This window comes from Eschrichtius robustus, chromosome 10 (assembly GCF_028021215.1).
Source record: "Eschrichtius robustus isolate mEscRob2 chromosome 10, mEscRob2.pri, whole genome shotgun sequence".
Taxonomy (NCBI): Eukaryota; Metazoa; Chordata; class Mammalia; order Artiodactyla; family Eschrichtiidae; genus Eschrichtius; species Eschrichtius robustus.
In genome coordinates, this window is record NC_090833.1 from 65,203,643 (window position 1) to 65,216,471 (window position 12,829).

At 38.5% G+C, this 12,829-nt stretch overlaps 1 protein-coding gene across 5 annotated transcripts in view; it reads right to left on the reverse strand.

The window, feature by feature from the left end:
* Positions 1 to 12,829, reverse strand: part of PSIP1 (PC4 and SRSF1 interacting protein 1) — a 75,984-nt gene that overhangs the window by 47,790 nt on the left and 15,365 nt on the right. For 3 of the 5 annotated variants that reach the window (XM_068551783.1, XM_068551786.1, XM_068551789.1), the window contains exon 1: positions 4,295 to 4,381. Coding sequence is in view for 2 of the 5 variants with exons in the window: in XM_068551788.1 (XP_068407889.1) it covers positions 4,295 to 4,377 (83 nt within the window). In the remaining 3 variants the exon portion in view is untranslated. Of the gene's footprint in view, positions 1 to 4,294; positions 4,548 to 8,249; positions 8,345 to 12,829 lie in introns of those variants that run through there. The other 2 variants (XM_068551788.1, XM_068551787.1) reach the window with 2 other exon arrangements.

A 12,829-nucleotide genomic window follows, 5' to 3' on the forward strand; every position in this document is an offset into this window, starting at 1 on the left:
TCATTGCGGCGGCTTCTATTGTTTTGGAGCACCCGCTCTAGGTGCGCAGGCTTCAGTAGTTGTGGCACATGGGCTCAGTAGTTGTGGCTCACGGGCTCTAGAGCGCAGGCTCAGTAGTTGTGGCACATGGGCTTAGTTGCTCCGCGGCATGTGGGATCTTCCAGGACCAGGGATCGAACCCATGTCCCCTGCATTGGCAGGCGGATTCGTAACCACTGTGCCACCAGGGAAGTCCCTCTTTTTACTTTTGTTACAATTCCATTTTGATTTACCCATAGTGTTTTTGAGTATATTTCTTTGTATAAATTTTTTAGTTTTTGTTCTAGTTATTACATTATATGTACATAATTTATCACAGACTACTTCTGTTGACATATTACCAGTTTGAGTGAAGTATAGAAAAGTTCCTTTGCTGTCCACCATTTACTATATGATTGTCCCCGTGCCTTTCTCCACACCATTGTCTCCCTAAGAAATGTCCTTCAATAACTCTCTGCTTATTCACCATTTTTCTTCTCTTGAAAGTCCAAACCTTGTTATACCTCTTAGGTCTCATGTTTACCCTCATCATCTATTCTAAAATCCCATATTTACTACTTTCTGTAGTACTCACTTTTAAATTAACATATTGTCTTAGTTTAAAATGCTTTCAGATTCAGTTGACAGAAACTCTGTTATAGTAGCTTATACAAAAGAAGTTAAGAGATAGACGCTGACACTGCAGCTGGATGACTTTAGGACCAATGTGTCTTCAATTCACTTGACCTTTTCCTTATATTGGCTGGTCTACTTATAAGCAGATGATTGCTCTCTGGGAACCACATCTGAATTTTAGATAGGAAGAAAGGGCATAGGATGAAGGGATAGGCTAACCAGGTCCATCTCTTTTTAGTCAGAAAACAGAAGCTCTCACAAAAGTCACACCCAGCAGACTTATTTTGTCTCATTGGACAGAATTCTGTTACATATCTACTCCTGGCTGGAAAGTACAAGTGAGAAAGGGGTCGTGAATAGGAATTCAATTAACAAAACAATGATGTCTGGGGTACATATGCATAAGTATCTATGTAATCCATTTGGGTAAATCTTATGTCTCCCTAATTAGTTTGTAAGGTATTTAAGATCAGAGATCTAATCAGAGTTAGTCATTTTGTACTTCATACCAGATGACTGTAAGGGTCCTCCTAATTTCATATATTTCTGCTACAAACAACAAATTGGGTTCTTAAATGGGGGTTTCAAACCAAACATAATTATTTCAGAATTTTTCAGTGAGCTCAGTTTCTTCTGAAATTAATAGCTTCTTCAGTCAGGGAAGTAGAACTACTACGAGATATAGGACAAGAGTTTCTTTTTTCTTTTTCTTTTTTTATAGCAAGTAGAAATTCTTGTGGGAAGAACTGGAGAAGTGAAGGTCCAAGAGGTATACTGGAAGATTAGAGAGACAGTAACCAGCAAGTCAATCTGAGAAACCAAGCAAGTCCAGCTGCCAAAATAGACTTGTATATGGAAGGCTTATGGGGAGATGTATGGGAAGTTGTGCCTCTATTCACCTACCACCTCTGTGGATCATCTCTCAAGCATCTGGTGTTGAGCCTGAGACCAGCGTTGGTCAATGGGGTCAGGAGTTGGGAAGAAGATCCAGGTGTGGACTGAAGGAAAATGAGGACAAGCTAGACCCTTCTGGTCCTCTATATCTGTCTCTTCCTGCATCTAACCACAATGAACTTCAGAGTAATGGCTGCTGCTTCACTTCCACCTTCCAAATCTATCTCAAATTCTTCTTTTGGCCAACTCTAATGTGGAAACCTCCAGGGAAGGAGATTTTGGGAGATGTAATCTAGCTTAATCAAATCACCACGACTAAGTTAATTTCATAAATGGAAGTTGAATCTTTAATCTCTAGTGCATTAAAATAATTGTATTGGAACTTCCCTGGTGGCACAGTGGTTAAGAATCTGCCTGCCAATGCAGGGGACACGGGTTTGAGCCCTGGTCCAGGAAGATACCACACGCCACAGAGCAACTAAGCCCGTGTGCCACAACTACTGAAGACTGCGTGCCTAGAGCCCGTGCTCCACAACAAGAGAGGCCACCACAATGAGAAGCCCACGCACCGCAACGAAGAGTAGCCCCTGCTCGCCACAACTAGAGAAAGCCTGCATGCAGCAATGAAGACCCAGTGCAGCCAAAAAAAAATAAATAAGTAAATAAATTTTAAAAAATTGTGTTGCCTGGAGGGCTGGAACTGTATCTAAATTCATTTATTCTGTCCCTTTTGTCCTAACCAATAATTTGATTCTTAAATTATATGTTGTTCCATTGATCTCGCTGTGCAAAAGATAGTTTTCTTCTGCCCTGGTACCTATCTCCTCAAGGGAAAAAGGAGTCCCTTCTCTGGAATTAGGCTGTAACAGGCTGCCCAGGCAATCTTGTCTCTTAACTTCTAGTAGTCTTTTTTTTTTTTTTTTCTCTTTGTTCTTACATTTCTGTTGGCATTCCTCTTCTATTTCTCTGTTCTGGGTATAATTCTTGAACTTTCTCTAGTATATCCAGCTCCTCTCCTGCCTTAGCATGTTTATGAACCATTACTTCTAGCTAGTAATTTATCTTTGGGTAATGTAGTTCACCCATTTTTATTTTAACTAACTAATATATATTCAACTGCAGATATTTATTGAACATCTAAGATATCATCCTAGCCTCCATAGGAGCTCAAAGTACAAAAATATCTATAAAACAAGAGAGGAAGTAAAAAATACCACCATAGAGCAACAAATAAACAACTCTCAGAGTTCAGAGAAGAGAATTGGGTTCTGCCTCCCCATGGGCTCTTTATTTACCTTTTCCAATCAAGAAGCTTTGTATAAGATTTCCAAACCTTCATAATATTGCCCTAGTGTTTATATTACAGATCTGTCTGACTTACGATGGGGTAACGTCCCGATAAACCCATTGTAAGTTGAAAATATCCTGTCAGAGATGCATTTAATACACATAACCTACTGAACATTGTAGCTTAGCCTAGTCTACCTCAAGCATGCTCAGAACACTTACATCAGCCTACAGTTGTGCAAAGTCATCTAACACACAGCCTATTTTATAATAAAGTGTTGAAAGTCTCATGTAATCTACTGAATACCGTAATGAAAATGAAAAATAGACTCGTTATATAGTCACAGAATGGTTGTTTACCCTGGTGATCAGAAGCTCGCTACTGCTGCCCAGCATCATGAGAAAATCCAAAGCACATATTACTAGCCCAGGAAAAAAAATCAAAATTCAAAATCTGGGCTTCCCTGGTGGCGCAGTGGTTGAGAATCTGCCTGCTAATGCAGGGGACACAGGTTCGAGCCCTGGGCTGGGAAGGTCCCACATGCCGCGGAGCAACTGGGCCCGTGAGCCACAACTACTGAGCCTGAGCGTCTGGAACCTGTGCCCCGCAACAAGACAGGCCGCGACAGTGAGAGGCCCGCGCACCGCGATGAAGAGTGGCCCCCGCTCGCGGCAACTAGAGAAAGCCCTCGCACAGAAACGAAGACCCAACACAGCCAAAAATAAATAAATAAATAAAATAAATTTATAAAAACAAAAAAAAATTCAAAATCTGAAGTACCGTTTCTATTGAATTTGGATCACTTTCACACCACCATAAAGTCAAAAATTGTAAGTGGAACCATCGTAAGTTGGGGACCATCTGTATAGCTAGGAACAGTAAAATTAGTTGTTTCAGTACACAGGATTTAAGCAATGTTAAATAAACAGTGTTGGAAAAAGCTATATAAACATATTCATAAAGGAAGATACTAATTTTAAACTACATAAAGATAGAAGAAACTGGTTGTGAAAATATAAATGCAGAACTTAGAAAGCTAGGCTATAATGTTATTTCTACTAACTCTATTCAGAAATTATTTTCCTTTTTGCAATGTTTCAATGACATGGACGTCTGGGATTCAGAATTATTTAGTTTTGCATGCATTTACTTGAGCTTACTTTTCTCATCATAACATTTGTAGTTTAACAGCATGAGTAAGCAATACACTGGTAGAGGTTTTAGAGCATTTTAACCATATGCAACATCATCACTGTTGAATGCCAGAATAATTTTTTGAGGACTGTGCAGATATATAAAATTTCATCTTTTAAATGCAGTTATACATTTCCTCTTTGTATAAAAATTAAATACCATAAACTACTTAGACTATAGTTATAATTTCACATTAGTATATATGATCGAGAAAGGAAATATGACCATGCTCATTATAAAGTTCAAGTGTGTATTTATACATACCTAAGGTACAGTTTTCCAAACAGCTGCAAGGCTGAGGAAATGGTCAAAAATGTCGCATAGGAGTGATGCTGAGAAGCTGTCATGTGTTTTCTTCACTGACATTTTAGGTAAAGGGAAAATTAAGACGTAGAATTAGTTGTGAAGGAGGCAAAACTCAGCTTCTCATTCAGTCTAGTCTCTTCAGTCCAGCTTAGATTGGTCAGGCCTCTCAAGTTCAATTCAGTATCTTTTTACTGCTCCTACTTCTTGCCTCCTGGTTAGAGTAGAACAAAAAAAGGGAATGAGATGTACTGAATTTTTATCCTTATCTCCTGTTCTAACTTACTACTAATATAGTGCCATAAATCTTTCAAGGGATTTTTCTTCCTGTTTTGGGTTACCTAACAAAAGCCAGCATAGCTACATTTAGAATAACACATCTTGGGAAATCCCTGGCTGTCCAGTGGTTAGGACGCTGCGCTTCCATGGCAGGGGGCACGGGTTCAATCCCTGGTTGGGGAAAATCCTGCAAGCCCCACAGCCAAAAAAAACCCCAAAACAAAACAAACAAAAAAACACTTCTTTTTTTGTGTGTTAACATGTAACATAAAATTTACCACTTTAACCACTTTAAAGTGTACAGTTCAGTGGCATTAAGTAAATTTACATTGTTGTGCAACCATCACCACTCTGTATCTCCAAAACTCTTTCCTCATCCTAAAATGAACACTTCTTGTCCTAACTTACTAGTAGGAGAGTAGGGTTATTGGGGTAGAGAGGAAATTAGAAAAAAGTAGTATATTCTATGTGTTAGTCATGTCCCTGATAGAAAGAGAGTGTGAACAGGAGGATCTTGACCATGGTTAACAGTCTGCCACCAGACATCCTGAAGAGATATGTGTACAGAACAGCTCAGATAATGCACACTTTTCTTTGCTATGGCATCATGTCTTTGATCCCACAGGTGTAACCCTTGGATCTGTTGCGCTGGGTTGAATCTCAGGTGATCTTACAGTGTTTTTTTAATCCCTATAGCCTTAAATCTCAAACTTGGCCATTCCTTGGGGCTATGAAAACTTTTCTCTACAGTTAAGAAGAGGCTCATGAAGATGAAGCCAAGAAAAAGAGTGATAAGGAAAAGGAACGCGTTCTCTTAAAGGCACAGAGCAATTGGTCTCAGACATCTATCTACACACTCACTGCCTTGTTACTCTTGGGCCCCACTCTGAATTCTCCTTGGTCTTCTAGACAGGATAGATGGTGGGAGGATAAGACTCTAGGCCTTTTTACTATACCAGCTACATTGAAGGGAATAGGATCAAACAACCCAAAGTTATAGGACATTTCAAGGGAAGGAAATTGCAAAGCTGAAAGAAAACTGAAAAGTCCAAAGGGAATGAAGAAATCAAAAAAGTCCTCCCCAAAGATTCTAAAATAATGATAATGATATAATAATAATAATAATTTACTATATGCTTATAAAAAAATCCTATGAGGAAGGTGCAATTTGTCCCCCCATTTTTAATGAAAAATCTAAGGCATGGAGAGGATAAGTAACTGTATTCAACTCATTCATTCCACTAATACTTACCTGTTTGAGGAGAGGTACTAGGGATACAACACTAAACATAATTGATATGGCCATTCTGCCCTCATGGAATTTACAGTCAATTGGAGGAGACAAACAAAAAGGCAAACAGGCAACTGAATAAAATAATTTCAGATTGAATCAAGTGTTATGAAGGAAACATATGAAGAAGAGGGTGAGTCTGGGACTAATTTAGGCAGGGTGGTGAGGGATGACCTGTCCTTGGAGATGAGTTTTAAACAGTCCCTTGAAGGAAGAGAAAGAGCTAATCATTCAAAGGATGAAGGAAGAGTTCCAGGCAAGATGAACTGCATATGCAAAGAGCTTGGAATATTCCTAAAACTGAAATAAAACCTATTTGGCTGGAGTGTGAAGAGGGGTGTGGGAATAAGGCATTAGATGACATTGAAAGAGTCTAGATCATGCAGGGCTTGTAGACCACAATAAAGACTTTGGGCTTTACTCTTTCTTTTTTATGTATACCGATATATTAACTGCTGTTAGTTCCTGGTAGTGGGGTTACAATTGGTTTTTATATTTTTCTTCTCTTTTTAACGTGTATTTCTGAAGTTTTTAGAACAAACATATATTACTTATGTAAAAAACATAAATCTTTTTTCTTTTAAAAATGGATGTGATATTATATATTTTCATTTGTATGAAATGTCAATCAATGGCAAATCTACAGAAACAGAAAGAACATCAGTGGTTTCCTGGAGTTTGGGTGGGAGTGGGAAGGGACTGGAAACAGGCATGAGGGAAACTTCTGGTGATGAAAATGCTGTAAAACTGGATTATGATGATGGTTGCCCAGATCTATAAATTTATAAAAAAACAAACAATTGTAATTGTATGCATACAATGGGTAAATTTTCTGGCATGTAAAACAGACCTCGATAAATCTGAAAAAATGGAAGTGAGTACAAACATGGGATGATTTCTAAAACTAGAGACAAAATAAACCACCCACGGAAGGCAAAAGAAAAGTTAAGTTGTTCTGGAACCTGTAAAGGACCTTAAAACCTTACCCAAACTTGTACCCTTTTGCAGAACGACCTATGTCTGGTGCTCCAAGTTGCTCTTAATCTATTAGGAGTTGAAATGAGAGGTAGTAGTGGTATGGGCAAAATATAAGAAAAATACACTATGAATTATGAGATAAAAATAATAAAATAAACTACAACAGAAATAGAAATAATGGCTTTGGATGTGACCATCAAACTTTAGCTTTGTAAGACAATTCTTTACAGTTAAACATTTTTTGCCTGCTTAAAATCTTTTGAACAGCTCCTTCAAAGTTTGTTAACTTTTTGTAGTAAGAATCTCCTTTCTCAAATTAGAATCCCCAAACTTATGTTTCCCAGCCTCTCTGTTCCTGGACTTGTGGCCTAAGTTGCACCAGGCACAAGCATTTGCATGAACCTTTGTTTCAGAGTGAGGACACAGGTAGGGTGGAAAGCAGTTGTTTGTCTGGCAGAGGACAGGAGGCAGAATGTTTCCAAGATGGGTGGTGGTGGAAACTTTCTTACCAGGTCAATTTGGTTTTGGAAGGTTTTTTCCCTTGGGGTTTGGGAGCGTTTTCTGTTTATTTATTGCTGTGTGACAAACTACTTCAAAACTTAGGAGCTTCAAACAACAACTGTGTTATTATTTCTCATAATTCTGTGAGTCAGGAATTTGAACAGGGCACAGAGGGAAAGTTCATATCTATTACATGTGGTGCCTGCAGGAGGCTGGGCCATCCAAGATGTAAGTGAAACTTACACGTCTGGTGCCTCATGTAGGGTAACTCAGATTGCTAGAGGCTGGCTGGAAGAGCTCAACATAGGTCATAGGAAACAGGGGGCCTTGTTTCTCACATTTGGTTGGGTTCCTCAGGTCTTCATTATCTAGTCTTGTGCCCTCAACTATCCATGTGGTTTCTGCATCTGGTTTCTCCCACAGGGTAGCTGGGCTTCTTATAGACAGAGCATAAGAGCAAATGCTGCTAGGCCTTCCCAAAGCTTAGGCCCAGAACTGGCACAGTGTCACCTCATTGCATTCTTTTGGTTAAAAGAAGTCACAATAAGATACAAGGCCATTCCAGTTTCAAGGGATGGGGTCTCCACAAGTGTTTGACAACCAAGAGGCATGGTTCATTACAGGCCACCAATGTTAACTATTTACTACACTCAACCTAAAGCCTTCTCCTCCAGTCTTTCAGATTATTCAGTAAACTCTTGCATTAAATATAACAAATACCTTTCTTCTTGGAATATCCAGAGTAAGATTCTGTTGACTGTAACAAAGAACTCTGCCTTACACAATTCTCAATGCAAATATTTTCTCTATGATTAAAGAAAAAAAAGATCCCAATAACAGTAGCAAGTTTATTTCTCTTCTTCTTACCCCTTCATGTGATTATTCAGATTCCAATATGGTCCCCCCAATTCTTCCACAGTTATTTTTAGGGGCCCTTGTGGTTTTTTCAAGTCAAATTCTTCCTCCCTAGAACACATCAAGCATAGAAGGTTAAAGTTGAGTTTTATCAACCTTTCAAAGAAAGGTTATTCTTATAGTATTTAAAGATGAGTATGAAAAGATCCCTAATTCATTTTACAAATCCAATATAATGCTAACACTAAAACATATAAAAGATAGCATTAAAAAAAACTTATACTCCAATCTCATTTATGAATATAATTACAAACTTTAAAAAATGGCAGCTCAAAATAGAGTTGCCATATCATCCAACAATCCCACTCCTGGGCATATATCCAGGCAAAACTATAATTCAAAAAGATACATACACCTCTATGTTCATAACAGTACTATTCACAATAGCCAAGACACGGAAATAACCGAAATGTCCATCCACAGATGAATGGATAAAGAAGATGTGTACATATATACAACGGAATATTACTCAGCCACAAAAAAGAATGAAATAATGCCATTTGCAGCTACATGGATGGACCTAGAGATTACCACACTAAGTGAAGTAAGTCAGAACAAGAAAGACAAATACCATATGATATCACTTATATGTGGGATCTCAAATATAACACAAATGAACTTCTCTACAAAACAGAAACAGACTCACAGACATAGAGAACAGACTTGTGGTTGCCAAGGGGGAGGAGAAGTGGGGGAGGGATAGACTGGGAGTTTGGGACTAGCAGATGCAAACTATTATATATAGACTAGATAAACAACAAGGTCCTATTGTATAGCATAAGAACTATATTCAATATCCTGTAATAAACCATAATGGAAAAGAATATGGAAAAGAATAACTGAATCACTTTGCTGTACACCAGAAACTAACACAGCATTGTAAATCAACTATACTTCAATTTAAGAAAAAATGGCAACTCAAGTCCAACAGTTATTACAAATACAATAAATACAAACTTGAACGTGATGATCAAGTAGTTTCAGGATTGCAAAGATGACTCAGTGTTAGACAATATATTTTTTAAAAGAAATTTATTTATTTATTTATTTATTTATTTATTTTTGGCTGCGTTGGGTCTTTGTTGCTGCATGCGGGCTCTCTCTAGTTGTGGTGAGTGGGAGCTACTCTTCGTTATGGTGAGCAGACTTCTCATTGCAGTGGCTTCTATTGTTGCAGAGCATGGGCTCTAGGCATGCAGGCTTCAGTAGTTGTGGCACGTGGGCTCAGTAGCTGTGGCTCGTGGGCTTCAGTAGTTGTGGCACGCAGGCTCTAGAGCGCAGGCTCAGTAGTTGTGGTGCACGGGCTTAGTTACTCCGCAGCATGTGGGATCTTCCCGGAGCAGGGATCGAGCCCATGTCCCCTGCATTGGCAGGCAGATTCTTAACCACTGCGCCACCAAGGAAGTCCCTAGACAATATTTAAATAACTTATATTAATAGGGAAAAGTGGAAAAAATGATTATGTGGTAGGATATTATACTTGAAGTTTTGACTGAGATACTGAGCAATGATGGAATAATTTCAAAGTGAGTCATGAGACAGACCAATCTTCAGATTTTCAAACGAATGATAACTCATCTTGGATCCCATTCCCACTCTAAGAACATTAAAAAGGACCAGATATGTGGGGTGGGGGGGATTCAAGAACAATTCTGAAGAGATTTTTTTAGAGAAAATTTATGGTATATTTTGTGTCTCAAACGCCCCAAGCAGCAGAGGTAGAAGGTTCCTCCCGATTCCCAAGTCAGGGGCTTTAATAAGATCTCTTAGAGAATGAACATACCTCCTTCTGGTGGGAGAACAGAGAAGGTGGAGCAGACTGGAGCCTTGTTAACTCCTGACCAAGAAGACTCACGCAAAGAGCAACGAGACTCCAAAAGAGAAACCATGTGGAATACTGTTGGAAACCCAGGAGCTGAGTGGAGAGTGGCAGACCATTCTGTTGCCCATGTCATGGGAGTTGTAGATGGAGGATACCAGCAAGGAGCCTCAGAAGTGTTCACAAAAGTCTCAATGCAGAAAAAGATAGCTTTAAACATTTGATGGTCCCTTTGATCCAGCAATTCCAATCATAGGTATGTGCCTAACAAAATTATAGACATATGTATATCAAAGACACGTACAAGATGTTTATAGCAGAATTATTTGTATTAGCCCAGACTGAAGGCTTCCCAAGTGTAGAATGGACAACTAAATGTGGTATATTCAGACAATGGAATATTATCCAGTAGTAAGTGAAAGAATGACTTACTGAATCATTCAATGATATGAATGAATCTCACAGATGTTAAGTGAAAGAAACGAGATACAAAATATTACATTCTCTATAATTCCATTTACAGAGAAGTCAAAAAAATAGGCAAAACTAACCCATATTAATAGAGGTCAGCATAGTGGTTGAATTTAGAGTAAGCATGGTGGCTAAAAGGTGGTACAAGGGACAATTCTGGAGTCTGGCAATAGCCTGTTTCTTGATTTGGGTCCTAGTTATATGGATAATCTCATTTTGCAAAATTTCATTGAGCTGTGTCATGTATGCTCCTCTCTATATGTTTGTGATATTTTATTTTAAAATTTACTCACAAGCAAATTTTCTGGGCTCAGAGAGTATGAGGTCATCTTACAATAGTAGAAGTTAAGTATAAGTTGTCTGTTTCCCTTTCACTTCCTCCTCCAAGGGAGTGAGTGGAAAAGAGAGAAGAGATTGACTATATTTCCTTCCATAAAAACAGGCATCCCAGCTGAAACCAGGTCCACCTAAAAGTGTGTGGGTGGAGAAATCTTACCTTTGAATGCAGATTGAAGCGTTAATATATTTCAATTCATATATTGGACAAGACATTCTAATTAGTGAATTAAAAATACATTTTGCCTCCTACAATGATGTCTGGACTTCCAATCACCTAAGAGTAATCAGGATAGTCAAACTTGGGAATTCTCTGGCAGTCATTGTGCACTTTCACTGCTGAGGGCCCGGGTTCAATCCCTGGTCCTGGAACTAAGATCCTGCAAGCTGCGCTGCAGCCAAAAAAAAAAAATAGTCAAACTTGAGTTTCATCCAAGGGGGAGCAATAAACCTTGCCCCTTGAATATATGTTAAAGGGACCATGGGAAACAACGTATAGGTGCATTTTGATTACATCCCACTGGTTTTCTTGTTCAATATACCACTTAATAGTGGTCACTACAGATGCAAAAATAGGCTTTTGGTTAAAAAAAAAGGAAATTAGTGAGAGAAAGATACTTTCTTAATATAAAAACAATTTCTAATCTAATTAGTCAGAATTATATTTAAAGGGATTAAATGCGAGAATTATTTCACATTAATGGCCTGATTTATTCAAATTGTCCTGAGAATTCTATCCACTGCAGTAAGCTAGGTAACAGAAGTAAGTTATAACTACCAAGACTGAAGAGAAAAAATTGTCACTATTTGGAGACACTATAACTATTACCAAAATATTCCAAGAAAATGTACTAAATGGATGTTAGAATTAATTCTGAACTGTCTTAACTGTCTTTAAGAGGAATATATTAAAAATTAGTAGTTTTTAAAAATATCCTGGTAATTATATAAAGGTGAAAATAGGCAAAACTAACCTGTCTTGATAGAGGTCAGACTAGTAGTTGAGTTTGGAGTAACAGTAGTAACTGAGATGTGGTCCAGTTAGAGAATGTACTGGAGGGAAAACCCCCAAAGCAAAAAACTAATCCAAACAAAAACAAACCTTTCACATACAGATGGCCAAGGGGCACATGAAAGGATGCTCAACATCACTAATTATTAGAGAAATGCAAATCAAAACTACAATGAGGTATCACCTCACACAGGTCAGAATGGCCACGATCAAAAAATCTACAAACATTAAATGCTGGAGAGGGTGTGGAGAAAAGGGAACCCTCCTGCACTGTTGGTGGGAATGTAAATCGATACAGCCACTGTGGAGAACAGTATGGAGGTTCCTTAAAAAACTAAAAATAGAACTACCATATGACCCAGCAATCCCACTACTGGGCATATACCCTGAGAAAACAATAACTCAAAAGGACACATGTACCCCAGTGTTCATTGCAGCACTATTTACAATTCCAGGACATGGAAACAACCTAAGTGTTCAATAACAGATGACTGGGTAAAGAAGATGTGGTACATATATACAATGGAATATTACTCAGCCATAAAAAGGAAGGAAATTGGGTCATTTGTAGAGATGTGGATGGACCTAGAGTCTGTCATACAGAGTGAAATAAGCCAGAAAGAGAAAAACAATTATCGTATATTAATGCATACATGTGGAATCTAGAAAAATGGTACAGATGAACCTATTTCCAGGGCAGGAATAGAGACACAGATGTAGAGAATGGACTTGTGGATACGGAGGGGGAAGGAGAGGGTGGGACAAATTGGGAGATTAGGATTGACATATAAACACTACCATGTGTAAAACAGATAGCTAGCGGGAACATGCTGTAAAGTACAGGAAGCTCAGCTTGGTGTTCTGTGACGACCTAGATGGGGGGGATGGGGGGGT